This window comes from Pteropus alecto, unplaced genomic scaffold, assembly GCF_000325575.1.
Source record: "Pteropus alecto unplaced genomic scaffold, ASM32557v1 scaffold39, whole genome shotgun sequence".
Classification (NCBI taxonomy): domain Eukaryota; kingdom Metazoa; phylum Chordata; class Mammalia; order Chiroptera; family Pteropodidae; genus Pteropus; species Pteropus alecto.
The window spans coordinates 11,328,443-11,345,707 of NW_006443568.1; the positions used below are offsets into that span (position 1 = coordinate 11,328,443).

General features: G+C 34.5%; 1 protein-coding gene and 1 pseudogene across 7 annotated transcripts in view; both read left to right on the forward strand.

The window, feature by feature from the left end:
• HNRNPR (heterogeneous nuclear ribonucleoprotein R) overlaps positions 1–17,265 on the forward strand; it is a 29,688-nt gene continuing 12,423 nt past the window's right edge. For 2 of the 7 annotated variants that reach the window (XM_015598876.2, XM_006924453.3), the window contains exons 1-6: positions 2–157; positions 3,297–3,462; positions 5,711–5,829; positions 6,462–6,569; positions 8,588–8,701; positions 15,220–15,297. In XM_015598876.2, the coding sequence (XP_015454362.1) occupies positions 3,306–3,462; positions 5,711–5,829; positions 6,462–6,569; positions 8,588–8,701; positions 15,220–15,297 (576 nt within the window). In that variant the 5' untranslated portion in view covers positions 2–157; positions 3,297–3,305. Of the gene's footprint in view, positions 158–3,293; positions 3,463–5,710; positions 5,830–6,461; positions 6,570–8,587; positions 8,702–15,219; positions 15,298–17,265 lie in introns of all 7 variants that reach the window. The other 5 variants (XM_015598878.2, XM_006924455.3, XM_015598877.2 and 2 more) reach the window with 4 other exon arrangements.
• On the forward strand, positions 12,084–12,202 carry LOC112472992 (annotated as a pseudogene).

Genomic DNA, 17,265 nt, shown 5'->3' on the forward strand with positions numbered 1-17,265 from the left:
TCCCTGGAAGCAGTTCCGGGAAACCCCGCGTGCTGCCGGGATCGCGTCTCTGTCCATGAGGGGGGGCAGGGGGTGGCGCGCGCGCCATTTCTAGTCGTTTTCAAAGCGCCTCGCGCTGATTCTCACGGGCCTGGCCGTCGGCCCCTGCTCTGCCCGGGTGAGTCTCGCGCCGGCCCGTGGGGGGAGGGGCAGGGAGCCCCGATCAGACCCGACTCGGCCCGGCCGGGGCTCGGCGCCGGGTCCCCAGTTTCATTTTCGCTCCAAGGCCCCGGGGTGGGGGTGGGGATGGGCTGGGGGCGGCTTCGGCCTCGTTCTCGTCCGGCCGCACAGCTGAGGGCCTAGCCCCGCCGAGGCGCTTCTTCGCCCTAGTTCATCTTACCCCCGCTCCTCCGACCCCCGGCCCGCGGGCCGGCCCGAAAAAAAAACCTGCCTCTGTGGGCAGTGCTTTTCCCGCCTCCGCCCGCCGCTCCATGCGGCGAGGCTGGGCTGGCAGCCTGAGGCGCCCGCGGCTCCATCGCTTCTCCCTGCCGGAGCCGCCTCGCTCCTGTCTCAGCTGGCCTAGCTACGAGTGGGATGTGTTGATGGTCGGGACAGGCATGAGGGGGTGGGGTGGGCAGAGGGCGGGATGCAAACTCCGGGTTACCTGAGCCAAGAAAACTTTTGTGGGAAGCAGAAGCTGAAAGGATGATGTGTATAGGAAGCCTCCTTCCCCTCCCCCATTTTGCATGCTGCGAGCTGAGATTTGAAGGAAAAAATGACTATTAGAGGCCACGAACCTTACAAGCGGCGCCTGAGATACATAATTCTAAGAATATCTTAGGCGTGCCAAATTGGAAAGGCGATTCTTTTTATACGGTGGTGACCGTATTGCCAAAATTTAAAACTTAAAGCCACGGGGTTTTGAAAGGTCCATTCCTTTCACACTGCCTGTTTGAGATTTTTGCTGTCCTCAAGAGGCTGAATTTTATGTTTCATGAGTCAGTCATAGGGTAAGGGCTTGACACTCCGAAATCCTGAGATAACCGTTAGTTTTCATTTCGTTAGTTCTTTTACAGCCCGTCTCTTAAAGTGAAGAATTTGCACAGAGATGTTCAGAAAGAGTCAGGGGTTAGTGCTGACTTCCCTAATCTCCCAGTAGCCCTTTTAAATCTTAATGAAATTTCTACTTTTTGCAAAAATGCTTAGATCAAATAACTCCAGTCACATTAGTATATTTGCTGCATCAGAAATATGGTTTGGCTGTGTGGCATTGTGTTGAATTGACACAAGAGTTTTAAATGCTCTCGTGACCTAAAAGTCTTTTTTAAATGAGCATATTGTATTTGGCTTGAAGAGAGAGGTTTTTTCCTTGATCTGAAAGGTTGTATCTTCTGGAATCTAATTTTACATTTTTTGTTAAAGTTTACAAACTTTTTGAAAATTTCAACCAATTTGAGAATCAACTTGCAGAGAGCCTTTGAAGTGAAATGATAGTCAAATATTTCTATCTTGTGCTTAATATGCAACTTGTCTCTTTGCTTTACACGTACAAACACACCACTTTAACAGATGTTCATCGAACTTTTCTGTTAAAAATTTGCCTTCTTTCTGTGGCTAATAGTATTTCCAGGTGCAATACCGTAAGGGTCTTGTGATGAGAACTTTTGAGTTCCGATGATCTTATTATGGTCGTACTTGAGGGTGGGAGAGCATGGGAAAAAAACTATGTTCACAAAAACTTTGGACTTTAGGATGAATCTTTATAGAAATAGGTTGTATTAATCAGTAAACGTATTCCTCTTACACTATAGTTTCTTGATCAGAAGTGTACCAGTTTTGAATGTTTTTGTTTTGCCAGTTCATCGGAATTTAAGGCTTGCCTTGTGGAACATCCACCCGGAGTTTAACCATAGAATCTGCGTCTGTATAGACATTAGCGGGCTATCAAATCTTAATAATGATTTGTAATCATAAGAAATCATATTGTTTATCTCATTTTCAGAGTATCCTTTCTGCATTTTTCTCTTTTTCTATTCTATTACCTCCTTCCTCGGTCTTCCTTTTTCATTAACTTCAAAATATTAATGGACTTTGAAATGAAGTTGTTTTAAGTCAGAAAACTGCACCTGGTGCATTGCACAGTGTTTGACAAGCAGTCTGGAAGTGTGGTTATCTTACGAGTTTTAGTGCTTTTTAGGAAACTTGTATTTTCTTTATAGATGACTAGTTATCTTGAGTTTCATCAAAAAAAGTAGGCTTTTTCTTGAGATCCACTTTCATGTCCTTCATTTCGGTATTCGTTGCATTGTCTTTATTCTGCTGCTTATTATCTTCATCACATGATAATTTCACCACAGACAAATGCACTTTAACTTTAATTCTCTATCTTTTGAGGTATAGAGACTGTCCTTGTATGGTTAATCTCTCTTCAGGGAGTTGGTTCATTTCAGCATTACATACAGGTTGAACATACAAAATGATTTGGGTAGGTTAAGACATCTCACCTAAGTTTATCCTAATTAATGTTTGTTGAAACTATTCAGAAGTTAGTTGTCCATTCTTCATTATGTTTCGCAGCTTTATTTTACTTATATGAAAAATCCAATGTGTAGTCATTGTTTTTTTTAATGAAGCAACCTCAACTATATAGCTAGCTCACTTTTTATTTTATGTGGACTTGAATCAATTGTTTAGCTTTTAAACTTGGTCATTTTTTCTTTTAAATCTGTGAATGGGAATAGTACATTAATTTTAGAGCAAAAAATAATGTCAAGTTTTTTTGTTTTAAGTGAGGTGGAGAAAACCCAAACCACCAGTGTGTTGAACTAGAGACAACAGGGTATTTGTTTCACACCTATCTTGGATTTGAAGCAGAGCTAGGAAAATTTGAATGTCCTTAAACCTTGACTCCGTGGTCTGTGGGTGTTCATTATGTTTTTAAACCGAACTTTTAAAAACTGTATAAGAATTGAGAGCTGAGGGGATTTTTAGGATTTTGTGGTGATTTGTTGATATGCTTGTCAGGACACAACAGCTGCTTTTGTTAATCAGCGATTCTACCTTAAGTAAATTCAAGCCTGTATTTACTCTAGTGTACATGAAGTTCGTTAAAGATCTAATGCTTCCATGTACATTTTCTATGGTTTTACAGGATTGTTATTGCAAATTTAGGTCAGATACATCACAAAAGGCATAAAATATTTTGATAGAGATTATTAGCAGCATGTATACAAATTAGTTTAGATAAATCATGCATTGTCCTACAAACTAGTTGTTTCTGGCTTAATGTAATATAGCTCCTGAATTTTTTCCAGCAGCATAATAAAATGGCTAATCAGGTGAATGGTAATGCGGTACAGTTAAAAGAAGAGGAAGAACCAATGGATACTTCCAGTGTAACTCACACAGAACACTACAAGACACTGATAGAGGCAGGCCTCCCACAGAAGGTGGCAGAAAGACTTGATGAAATATTTCAGACAGGTATAATATGCATTTCTTGTTTCTGACTGGTTATGAAAGTGAGGGCAAACCACTTTGAATATTATAGATTTTTTTAAGGTTAAATAATACTTATTGTTTCTGATCTATGTAGAGCTGAATGTTTGTTACTTTCCCTTCATTGAGGGCATATTGGGTTTGACTTTGATATTCTTATCTCATTATTTTGAAGCCTTCTTAGTGTTGAATATGCAGTCTTCGTTGTTTCAGAACAGTACATCAATTTGTCTTAGATTTACCACCAATTAAAATGTATGTTTCAGCATACCAAATTTTACTTTTTTTCCTTAATCTAAATCAGTCATCATTTTGCTTTTACTTTTCTACTTTTAGCTTCTTAAAGTGATTGTTAAATCAGCTTAGGTGTGATTAGGTGGCAAATAAGAGGACTGGTTAGACAGTATTGTCTGAAATGACAATAAATGTCAGACTCCTTGAGAGTTTGTGGCCTGTCTAGTTTCTAATAGACAGAAATCCACATCTCTCAGTACTTTGGAAGTGTTTGGTTTGTAACAGCTGATTTTTTTTTTTTTTTTTAAATCTAGAAGTCCCATAGTTAAGTGCTTAAGCAAATTTGAACATCTTAATATAGTTGGTTGTAAGTGGTTTGCAGTTTTAAAGAGGGAGAGAAATATTTACCCTTAGGGAATGTTGTTCAAAAATAAATGTGTCCTCCCCTTTGGGGCCATGGATGGAAACTTTCTTCCTCAGTGTTTTGTGTGCCTATCCAGATTCTGGGAGAGAGAACTGAATTGTCTCACAAATGTGTCTGAAGTACTGTAGTAACAAATATCTGTTTTTTTGGTTCTTAAAAAATTTTTTTAATCTGAAAAGCTCGGGATAATTTCAGATGTTAAAATGACTTCTAAAAATGACTCCTGAGTGATGGTCCCATTTGAAAATCAGTCCTCAGGAACTTTGTGACATTCTGCCATGGAGAATTCGCAGTGATCTGCTTAGAGATGCTCTCTTGTAGAGTGTTTTGTTATTGATAAAATGCTGATGGTTTGAGTGTATGGTTGGATTAACAGAGTGGACGGATGGGTGTCCTGAGTTGTGGTGGTATGGAATATTCAAGTAAGGAAACTCCATTTATTTAGACATGCTCATTTTGAGCTTTTAAAACAAATCATGGCAATATTTTTTAAAAGCAACTTCGCAAATGGCATTTTATTTATTTAAAATGTATTTACTTTATGGAATAAAGTTGTTTTTGGCTTTAACCAAAATGGAGTCACTTTTGACGTTAGTTCACATGGACGCGGGGGGTTTTAATCTGCTAAATATTTCTATTTTACTTTGGATCAATTCTGAAATCTATTCCTTATACGTATATGGAGAGAAATATAACACTTAACAGACTTAAATTGTATTTTAAGCTTAATAGATGTTCTGTGTGTAAATATACTACATGTATAGAATGCAGTGTATATTTTCTTTATAGTTTATGTGTAAGTCCACAGTAAAATCCTTAATGCCATTTGAAAAAAATTGTCATTTTTGACAGTGTTGTGAATGCCACAGCATCTTTTAAATCTCAGCTTGACACTTCAGAAGAACAAAAAAATGCCTTAAAATATGATTTTCAGAATTGATTAATCAAGCTGCACTTGCATTTGTAGAAAAGTTTAAAATTATGCCTTTCCACATTCTGACTGCAGCAAAGTAGATGATTAGATAAACAAATGCATTTCATTTTATCTTTAGTGCTAAGGAAGGAAAGCCTTTGACACTTTTTGGAGAACGGAAAGAATTTAGTAAAAATGGTTCTTTCTTATTTTTTTCCCCACTTCTTGTGTGGGTAGCAATAGCTACAACAGTCCATATAATTTGAAGGTTGATCCTTGAGAAAAACAATGTGTTCTTACCACTCTAACATCGACCAGGATTTGTTATATTAATGCTTAATCTGTAGTACAGTGTGTACATCAAATTTAACTTCCAACACTTAAACCTTCTGGGGAGTGGGAAATCAGTTAGAATTTTTGTGTTTTTTTTTTTTGTGGGATGTGCAGATTGAAAGTCATGTTTATAGGTATTGACATTTTATCTCTTATTTTCATGTTTGTACTCTTGACCTTTCTATATAGTATTTGTATAGCTGTCTATATGCATATAGTTAAGTTAAAATGTAGTGTGGTAGTAATAGTATTTACTGTAACTATTCTTGATTAAATATTGATAGCAGTTTAATCTTTTGTTGCAGTAATGTTACCCTTTTAATTTTTAGGATTGGTAGCTTATGTCGATCTTGATGAAAGAGCAATTGATGCTCTCAGGGAATTTAATGAAGAAGGAGCTCTGTCTGTACTACAACAGTTCAAGGAAAGTGACTTATCACATGTTCAGGTGAGGCCATTACTCAGAAATGTCTTTGAACAACTAATGACCTGAAATTATTTTACTATTTTTTTCCTGAGGAGAAGTGGTATTTTTTGTTTATGACTACCTCTGCTTCTTTTAAAAATTAAAGAAAAAAAGGATCTGCTGATGGCAAAGTTTTCAGAAACACAGGTATAAAGTAAAAGTCTCCCTCTTTGGTTTACAGTAAGTTACTTAAAAAAAAATTAAAATCAAAGCCAAGGTTTGCTAATTTTATTTGTTTTTTACATGTTTACGTTACTCAGATCTTAAACATTTTTGTATTATCTGATCCTGTTTTATTACCTTGGTGGGAAATATGTAGGTGGGGGGAATAGTTTTGGAACATGTGGCAAAGATAGTTTATATGCATTTAAATATCAACAAATGGAAGACTTTTGCCAGTGTAGAAGGTAAGCTCTCTGAGGCCTTGGCTGTCTTTACTGCTTTTTGCTCCAGTCTCTGGCACATGGTAACCACGTAGCAAATATTTGTTGAGTGAATAAATGAGTAAAGATTTTGTTAAAATTCTGGTTTTCAGAAATGTAAATTTAATTATGTATTTGACCCTTCAGTGATTCTTATTAATTCTTTTTCATTGAATTACTTGTCTCTTCTAGAACAAAAGTGCATTTTTATGTGGAGTTATGAAGACTTACAGGCAAAGGGAGAAACAGGGAAGCAAGGTGCAAGAGTCTACAAAGGGACCTGATGAAGCAAAGATCAAGGTAAAACTTGACAAAATTGAATTTAATGTTGAGATAGCAGGCTTACTTCCTAGAAACGGTTTTTATAGTTCTCTCTTTTTTTTTTTAATTAGTGTTTAGAAATGTAATAATTTAGGGAAAATTACTTAAGAATTTGAGGGGCAAACATTTAGTTATTTGGTGGAAAACTCTAATTTAGACTCTCCCTTATTTCTTGTTCTTTGGTCTATGAATGGTATATATTTATTGACGCTTCCTTTAATAGTTTCTTCGGTTGACTCAGTCATGTTTCTCGGTTCAGTTTCTTTCATACTACTTTGTTTCTTTTTTCTTGGTAAAGAGGTGTTTTTATAACTGCTTTCCTCCTTTTGAATTTTTATTACTTCAGTTTCTTTATTTGTAAACTGGGGATAGTAATAGTACCTACGTCATAGAGTTGTCGTGAGGATTAAAGGAATTAAAATATGTAAAGCACTTAGAATAATACCTGGAATGTTGTAAGAACTGTGTAACTATGAGATATTATTGTTACTATTATTATTATTTAGATACACTGCTGTGAAAGGTACATATGGGGCTTTTAGTGAAAGACCAGTGAACCTAATTCCTTAGATGGACATTGATGTTTTGCTGTAGTAATAGACTTTTCAATTTGAAATAGTTATTTAATGTTGAAGTTTGTACAGTTTTACGTAGATAGGAAATATAACTTGTAGTTTCCGTCATATAATTAGCTTATATAGAGCTCTTTTTATAACTTTTCCCCCTCATTTGTAAAATGATAATCCTTTTATTACTATTTTAAAAATAATTAAATATGTGAAAATTCCATTTCATATTAATAGTTTTTCAAAAAACATAACTTCATTGAATAGTCCTATATTATGTCCCTAAAGCTATTTACTCTTGATAAAGTATAATATATGTAATATGTGTGTATTACATGTTATATAAGTACCACCATGAGTAAATGTGTAATATACATATTATGTATATTTTATATATTACATGTATTTCTGTGTTTAAAAGTAGAACGACATAAAATAAACAAACAAACAAAAAAGTAGAGCAGCTCAGTTTGAGTCAAAGGTAAAAATGGAGATATTTTTGAAAACTACTGAATTTGATGGTGTCTAAAATCTCTTGTTGCTTTGACATTGTATAATTTTAAAAACCTGAGGTGTAAGAATTCTCCCCTTTCTAGGTAGATTATGCTTCTTTTTTTGTCCCATGTGGCTTTGTTCTGTAGGCCCTTTATATAAACTAACAAAACCTAAGGGCAAGGACAATATCTTCTTTTCTGCAATTCCTCTTGGTACCTAATATTATATTGTGAGGAAGGTTGGAAATCAGGAAACATGAGGTTTTTGCTTTTTGAAACCTGATTTGTATTCATTTGGTATTGCCAAATATTTTGAGTCTGTGCTATATGAGAAATGGTCTGGTTCTTACAGAGTTTATGGTATAGCAGGAATATAAAACAAAAGGATCAAACAAAGTAGAAGTTAAATTGTTTGAGTATAATAGAAAGTAGGAAGATGTGAGAAATAGTAAATGAGAGAAGCTGTTTGAGAGGTAGGACTTATAATTTTTTTAAGGGTAGAGAACACTTTATTTGAAAAGAATCACTGGTGGATATAAGTATGGTATGTAAAGGGAACAAGTAAGGAAAGAAGTCTAATTGAAGTAGAGGGGGTGCAAAATGAGGAATACTGTGCTACATAAATATGAGTAGGTAGCTTGGGTTCAGCATGTGTTGAATTATTAATAACCCTTGCCCCATTTTTCTGTTCTCATAACAGAAGAAGGTGTGTCCTTAGAGACTTAATTTGCCTATAATCCTTTCCATTAAATGTATGGAAAGGAGAAGTAAAATAAAGTGGGAGCAATATGTGAGAAGAACCAGTGTGAATTTTGACTTTTTTTTTTAAACCTAATTATAAGATACATAGCCTAAGAGTTGAGGTGCTTTTGGAAAATATTAATATACTGATTTGTGATATTATTCAAGAATAAACAGTTGTACAAATTATTTTTAGGCCTTGCTTGAGAGGACTGGTTATACTCTGGATGTAACCACAGGACAGAGGAAGTATGGTGGTCCTCCACCAGACAGTGTGTATTCTGGCATGCAACCTGGAATTGGAACAGAAGTAAGTGTTCTTCAGCTGTTTGCCAAAATCTTTCCAGTGTGTAGATTATTCTCTCTGTTGTGCAATTAGGAAAAATACTTGATTCTTTTTTAAAAGTTTAGCTATTATTTTTTTGGATATCCATCTGTATTTTGCTGCCATCATAAGCAAGGATAATCATGTGACTAGTAGATACTCAAACACCTTGTAAAGGAATGTAGAATTCTTGGAGCTGATTGCTAAAACTATGCGACTAGCAACACACCATTTTAGGTGTTTGGGTGAGGTATTCAAGAGAAACAATTGTTTTTTCTTTTTTTGGTTTTGTTTTATGTCTGATTTTGAATAATGCTTTTCCTCTCTCCTTTACCCTCCCTCCCCTCCATCACATAGAGGGTCCTCAATATTTACTGAGAGATTTATTGATGGGAGTGGGTTTTACAAGGGAAGGGTGTGGAATAAAAGGTTGATCACATTGGTTTATATTTAAACAAAGAAGTAATTCATCCTTCATCTGTGCCTTCATAAAGGTTTCTTCATATGCCTTTATGCTAGCCTATTTTAATCCTTTAAATGGAGAAAACTACGGGCCAAAATGTAAGCTCTGTTACAGCAGGGACATTTTCTGATTTGGTGTTTCAACTGTCTGTATTTAGTGCCTTGCATAATGCAGCAATATAGTAGGCACACAATATTTGATGAATGATTGGTTACAGTTTTTTTCTTTGGATACTAAAATTGTGGCTTTGTAACTTAAATTTTAAACTAGATTAAATGATAATTTTATAGGATTTTCTTTAAAACAAAGTAATGGGTGTAGCTTCTTTAGGTGATGATGTCAATTAAATATTTGGGTGGTATTATATATCTCCTACTTATGTTAGAATTGTAAGAAATCTTAAAAGTTAACTCTCTCATTTTAAACTGTTATCAGTAACACTCTCAAAAGTTAAAACTTAACTTTCCAGGTAGCCAAAAGCAGATTATTTCTAGTTCGTAACTAGACAAAGACATCACCATGTAACATAATTTCTTAGATCTGTATCAGAACTAATTCTGGTTGTGTTCTCTGTATATAGAGTGGAATTTACATTCACTGGTCTTTGTTTCCTGAATTTCTTTTAAACATTACAGTTAATAGTCTATTTTTTTCTATTTCTGTATATTTAAAGAAAATGTAAAGGGGCTCTTAAGCTTTTTGTGTTTTTAATACCTGAATCAGCTATATATGATTGTTTAGTCTCTTTTTAAAAAAAAAAAAACTGAATTACTTAATGTTATGTAATTATTGATAGTGTTGAAATTGGGGCTCCAAGCCATCTATGTTCCTTATAGGAGTGAATGTCATCAAAACATAGTGTACAAGTGAATGATATTTTTGCGTTTTTTTTTTTTCACTTTTGTCCCCTCATTAACTCCCCCTCCCTGCTATCCTTTATCTTCTGCCTATGTAGTGAATCCTTTCAAATCTACATTTATATTTTATTTTTAAAGAACATAGAAATATAGTTCAGCTTTCTTAGACTAGTACAGCATATGTATTTTTGTCTAATGGTTTTGAATTTTGTTCTTAGTATCAGAATTTTTTTTTTAATTAAATCCTCATATAAAATAATTAAAGTGCCTTTTCCTTGTTTTTGAGACAGCCTACAATACCTCCAAGAGGGGAATACAGTTTAAAAAAGTTATCTGTAGTATACCATTCAGCATATGATATCCATGTTAGTATTTATCAGTTATAACATTTATCTTAGTTTTGTTTTTCTTCAACTAGTTATAAAATCCTTAGGAATAAACATTAAGTCTATATAATACTGTTATATTCTTCCCAATGCTAAATACAACCTCGTGTAAAATTGGTTGTTATCTATTTCATAATTATAAAAATGAACTTTTTTTTTAGCCTATTTGATTGCTTTCATTAATGAGCTCATTAATTGGAGACTTATTTTATCTTTGCTTTAAATAGATAAAGAAAGACTTTGCTAGTATTCTAAGATTTTACTGGAAGCATCCGAACAATTTAATAGGAAATTGTTTTGAGTATCCAGTTAGAAACAAATAGTTGGTATCCGGTTAAAAACAATTTTATAATTACAGTGCTAATTGTAAAATATGTATACATTCTTTTAAATTGCATTGCTTCTTTAGAAGATTTTTTTCTCTATATTAGATATAATTACATACAGTAGGTATTGTAGCAGAATCCCAGTATGAGATCAGCCTAAGCCACTCTTGTCATACAATTTATTACAACAGAATCACAGTGTTAAGTTTTGGCTTCCTCTCATAAATTTAAGTTTCCTGAGATTTGACCTGTACTTGTTGAAAATTAAAGTTTTGAAAAATCAGAAAAATAGGTTTTTAATATATTGGGTTTCTGGTAGATTTAATAAATTGGTTTTAATTGATATTTTTTGATCCTGTGGGGTTTAGGTTTTTGTTTTGTTTGTTTCATTACAGTCATTAAAATTTTTTAGTGCCTGATTGAGGAAGTTGAAATTAGGGTCAGTTCCTGAGACTGACGAAATTAAGTTATAAGAAGACTTCGTGGTTTATCTTTGGATAAAATCTACTGTAAATTAATCCTACAAATGAGCATTCATTATTAGCAAGACATTGTTACCAAGCATTGTCTTGAGATGAGAAATATACAAGAATGATTGGTATTAATTTTGGGATGTATTTTTTAGTGTGCCATGGCTCTCAGACCTAATCTGGTTATAATATCTGCATAGTCTTCAGCTGGTATTATAAAACTGTTTTGGGGAACAAATTCTGTTTTAATTTGTCTGCATTAACATAAATGTAACATCCATGGAGATCATGGCTACATGGTAAGCTTTTATTTGTTTAAGCTACATAGAACTGGTGTTCTGTTGAAGGATTCAAAGGAAATGGTAGATTGAGATCTAATTCTTTGTTTTATTCACTAATGGAGGTATTACAGAACCAGTAACAGAGACCTATTTAATGGAAACCTAAAAGTATATGACTTTGTAGTGCCTGAATTGAATTATGTGTATAAGGAAGAGCTTCCATGTTTGCAATATAGCAAGTAAATGGGATAATGGAAGAACCCCAGTAGATACACAAAAGACTATTGAGCTGCCTGGTTACTTATGTCGATTACTTCCGGAGCCTCAAAGGGCTTCCTCTGTTACTGTTAGAATATTCGATGGATCACTATTAGACAGCCAAAACTTTTCTAAAGCCTTGATGCTGAGTGAGTAAAGGAAAAACTGTCGTTATGGTATTCACCAGATTCTGTTGGTTCTGGAGGGGAGGTGGAAGATTACTTGCCCATGATTGAATGTTTACTTTGAATAGCTCATATGGAGCCAGAATGGCTCCGGGACCAACAGATTAGTAAAAGTATATTTAGACAAAAGAACAAAAGAAAGTCTACAGCCATGCTACCTTGAACAAATCCGATCCTGTCTGATCTCGGAAGCTAAGCAGGGTCAGGCCTGGTTAGTACTTGCATGGGAGACCACCTAGAGGGACCAGGTGCTGTAGGCATCTAAAAAAATCAGGGATTGTAAGATGACAAGGTCCTTGCAATCTGTGAAGTCAACCAAAGGTTGCCTCGCCTTAAAAAAAAAAAAGAGAACAAAAGAAAATATTTAGGTAATTAAAAATTGAGCTTAAAATGCTTTAAAAGGAGCGATACTTAATTCTTGAATATTGTTTAGTTTTAACCTTTTTAAGTTCTTTTAATGTCCTAAGTTAAACTGATTTTGAAATGAGGATACCTCCTATTTCTCAGATAATCAATATTTTTGGTCTATTTCTTTATGGACCGCAGTGATTATAATATTGGGTACTTTGTTGACCACAGATTTGTAGATATTCTAAAATAAAACAGTATTCTCTTGGAAAATCTGTCAGCTGGACTTTTAACATTCAAATGATAGAGTATAAGGAGCTTGCTCTTATGAATCCTTTCTGTAAATTGATTATTCAATCATCAAAGTAATTACTTTTGCTGAAAATACATGTTTTTCACTTTGAGTATGCTTAATGATGCAAACTTGTCTGGTTCTAAAAATATAGGTACAAGTGTTATATAAGTAGTATAATAATCTGCCACTTAGTTTCTTCCCTTTCCTCTGTGTCATATATTTTCATAGTGCCACTGCATGTGTGCTTTCTTTGCTTTTACATGTATATGTATGTAATGTATAGGGAGAAAATATGGTTGGTAAAGCACGTAATTATGGGGCACCATTGCATTATATTAGTAGAAACAACATAAAGCAGAATTTACTTCCCAAAACAGTTTTAAAATACTCAGATATCCTCAAATATAAAAATACTCTAATCAGACTAGGCCAGAGAGTCTAGCCACACCAAAAAAGTGCATTTCAAAATTAATGTCAGTTACCCTTGTATATTTCTTATCTCAGGGCACCTTTTATCAGTAGCTTTTTTTGGTGCTGTGCTGTTAATGAGTGTTTATCGAGTTGCTAATACAGGTTGTATAACTGAAGCTAGCAAGAAGTAGTCAGATTCTGGATATTTTGAAGGCATATATAACCGTATTTATTGATGGATTGGATATGGAGGTATGAGAGAAAGGAGCAAAGATAACTTCAAGGCTTCTGACCTGAGTACATAGAAGGATGGAATTTATTGAAATGAGGAAAGCTTTAGAGAAGAACAAATTAACAGATTTGAAAGATAGTTAAGTTCTCGACATGTTATGTTAGATGTTTCTTAGACTTCCAAGTTGCTAACTGTTGTAAGATCAATTGCTTATATGAGCTTGGAGTTCAGGAGAGAGTTTTGGCTGGAGATTCTAAATGTACGGGGAGGCATATGCATCTAGATAGTATTTAAAAACCACAAATTTGCATGTGGTCACCAAGGAAGTGTGTGTAGCTAAGAAAAAAGGTCTAAGATTTGATCCCTGCAGCCTGTCAACATTTAAGAGTTTGAGGAGATAAGCAGGAACTAACAAAGGGAATAGAGAAGAGTGAGCCAATGAGGTGGGAGGAAAATGAGTGTGGTGTCCCAGAAATCACATGAAAAAAGTTTTCACAGAAGGAAGGATGGTCAGTTATATCAAACTTTCTAAGTAGGATGAGGACTGGGAAATCAACATTCGATTTTGGCACTGTGGATGTCATTAGTTACTCTGACAGGAATGGTAGTAAAAGCCAGATTTGGAGAAGATTCAAGAGAGTGAGAGATGAGGGATTTGAGACAGCAAGTATTATATACAGTTGTTCGAGCAATTTTGCTACAAAGTGTAGCAGAAAAATGGGACAATAGCTGAAAGGTATTGTAGTCAAGATATATTTTAGTTTTAATTTCAATATTAAGGGAGAAATTATTATATACTTGTGTGCTAATTGTAACAGTCCATGTATAAAAGGGGAAATAGATGATAAAATTGTTGCTGGACCATGTGTCCTTAAGTAGGAGAGAAGAAATGGCATCCGGTTAGGATATAAGTTAACTGTATGAGGTAACTGTTCATACATTCATTCAAAATTGAGCACTCATTATATCCCAGGCACTGTGTTCAATGTCGAGAGTAAAATGAGAAACAGGTTGTGAGCTCTCTGCTCTCGTGGAAATCGAACCCTCTTGCTAATGTTATTCCCAGATGAGGCTATTGAGACTCACTGATTAAGAAACTTGTTCAAGGTAACTAAAATGTAGATTTGAATCCAACATAATTGAAACTCATCATTTCTCCCATTTTTCCTACATTTATAGCAATCACTCTGCTATGCCAAGCCACATTATCTCTTGGCCTGGGTTGCCCCATTAACCGAACCAGTTTCTCCATATAGTCCATTTTCTACCCAGTTCCAGAATATTTCTTTTAGAACATAAGTCATACCCGATCACTCGTTTGCTCAAACCTCTCTTGTCTTCCCCATCATGTTTGGAATAAAACTCGAAACTCCTAACCATGGTTTAACTTAATCTGATGTCTTTTCTTTTTTTCAACACTTTGTTTGGGCCTTGCATTCCAGTCATCACTGGTCTGTTTGCTGTTCTTCAGCTATGTCAGTTGTACTCTCATCTTTTTGTACTTGTTTCCTCACCTTGGAATGCTCTTTCCTTAGATTTTTACTTAATTTTCTCACTTAGGTCTTAGTTCAAATTTAACCTCTTTAGGGAGGCCCTCTTGATTAAAATATATTATCTTCCTCGTTTATTCCTTTTCCTTGCTTTTATATTTGTTAGCCTTTAACACCTCCTGAAATCATACTTTTTTTTTTTTTTAGTTTGTCTGTCTCTATTAGTAAAATATAAACTTCATGAATGCCTAGACCTTGTCTGTGGTGTTCACTTATCTCTAGAACTTAGAAAAGTACATGGCATGAGTCCGAGGTATATGTGATTCCATGTCTCATGAAAATTTGTCTTATGAGAGGGAACCAGTTGTCTGTATAGGCTAGGCATTATGCATTGGAGCAACTTCAAGCTGATACTTAAAACATTAATTGGATATGGATGGGAATGGGGGGGGATTCAAAATATCTGAGATTTTTTTATTAATGGGAATATTATTTCCTCAGTCATCTTGTGGGGAGGGCAGCAGAAATTATGTTCTTCCAAGAGAAATGACGAAAAAACAGAGGAGCTGGTTGACAACGGTAGGTTTTAGTTATTTTGATTTTTGGAAAAAGGAAACATTTGTTACAAACATGTCTTTATTGTGGAATATTTAGAAAATTATAAGGAAGAAGAATAAAATTAGAACAGGTTTTTCATGCATTGATAAGTATTAGTATTCTGATATTGTTATCCTTATCTATACTTATATCTATATTCAAAAAACAAAAGTTGGGAGCTCTAGACTTATTGATGATTTGAGGGTAAAACCAGGACAATCAGGAGGAAATGTTTAATAGGTAGTTGGAGTTACAGAATTAGGTCTTGCAATGTGGATCTGGGAGATAACTATAGTTTTAGACTTTAGGAATGGATATGATCTTTAAAGAAAATACAGTGAAGAATAGAAGATAGAGCCATAACCTTGGAAAACACACAGACTGTTGGATGGATAGAAGAATCACCATAGAAAGGCTAGAGAAGTAATTAAATACCAGGTTAGTGGTGGATTCTGAAGACCTAAGGGAAGAGAATTTTCAAAAGGTAGCATCACCAATGTTAATATTTGTTGAGAAGGCAAGGACAATGAGACTGAGGAAGGACTTGAATTTGGTTATTAGAAGTCCATTATGACATTGGGCATGCAGTTTAGTGTTAGAGTTAGAGGAAGAAGACAATTTTAGAGAGAGCATAGATGCCAAGTGATTTTCAGAGTAAGTTTTCGTTAGATGGTTCTGTAGGGATATCATTTAGATGACACTTTAAATGTTTTATATATATTTCACTGTAGCTGCATAGTACTAAGCATATAGTAGATGTGTTGAAAAGAATAACTGCACAAGTGAATTAAAACATGGGGTGTGTGTTCAAAGCACATAAAAATGAAAGGAAAGATATAAGCTAAAGTAAGGATTTTTTGTTGGTATTTTGTTTTGTTATGAAAGATTTGGCATGTTTGAAGACAGAGGAAGGAACCAGTGGGAAGGAAAGGATGTACTGAGCAAAGTAGACTTGAAGGGACAAAGGTTTGTAATGATTTCCAGAAGGTGGTGAGAAGAAATGAGCTTATTTATTAGGATAAAGGAGTTAACCGTGGAAAGGAAGTAAATTTCTCTCTCTGAGGCAAAGGAAAGGTATGAAAATAGATACTGAGAAAGGTTTTTAAGGCTGAGAAGAAAGACTATGAGGAAACCAATAACTTTCCCAGACAATCTTAGAATGAGATTTAGTGAATGAGCATTGGAGACTTTAAGGAGATAGAAGAATTGGAATAGGTTGCGTGAGAATCATGCTAGAGATTCAAAGAAGACCTCAGGTACAGACAGCAGTGAAGGTGAATTCGATTATTTTGAAAAAGATTGTATTAAGATAGCACAGCTTGTAGAACTTAAACATCAGAAATTTAATATTCAGTATAATTTTACATCTTTTGGATTGCTATTATTACTTACTTATTAATCAGGTCATTTTTTCAGAATATGAAATGTTGATGTAGAAGAGTTTGACTAGAAAATTCATCTCATGCAAATACTAATTTACTCTTTAAGACTGTGTGGATTGCAAATGCTTTAATGTAAAAGATTGTTTTTAATGTTGCTGACATGGTGGAAGCTTGAAGAAAATTGTGGTCTGATGATAAATACTGAGAAGGTTTCTGATTATTTAATTCTAATTTAACATTGTATATTACAATTTAATCCTATAATGTAATTTTAATTAAGACAGAACACCAAATCTTCATATGGTGAAGAATTTTTTTTATATTTTTAATGTTCTGATGGAGAAAGAGGATGCATTGAAGCACTGGAGTTCTTAATAGTAAAGATATTAGAGTTGAGAAAACTTGAGGAAGACCACATAAATCTTGTATTTAATTATTTTTATAAAAACACAGACATTATATTTCCATGAAGATAATACATGCTCTTTATTTTTGTGAGCAAAAGACATAATTTTCAAATTTTAGTACAAATTTTGCACACTTACTGGTCAGTTTCCATTTTTAATAT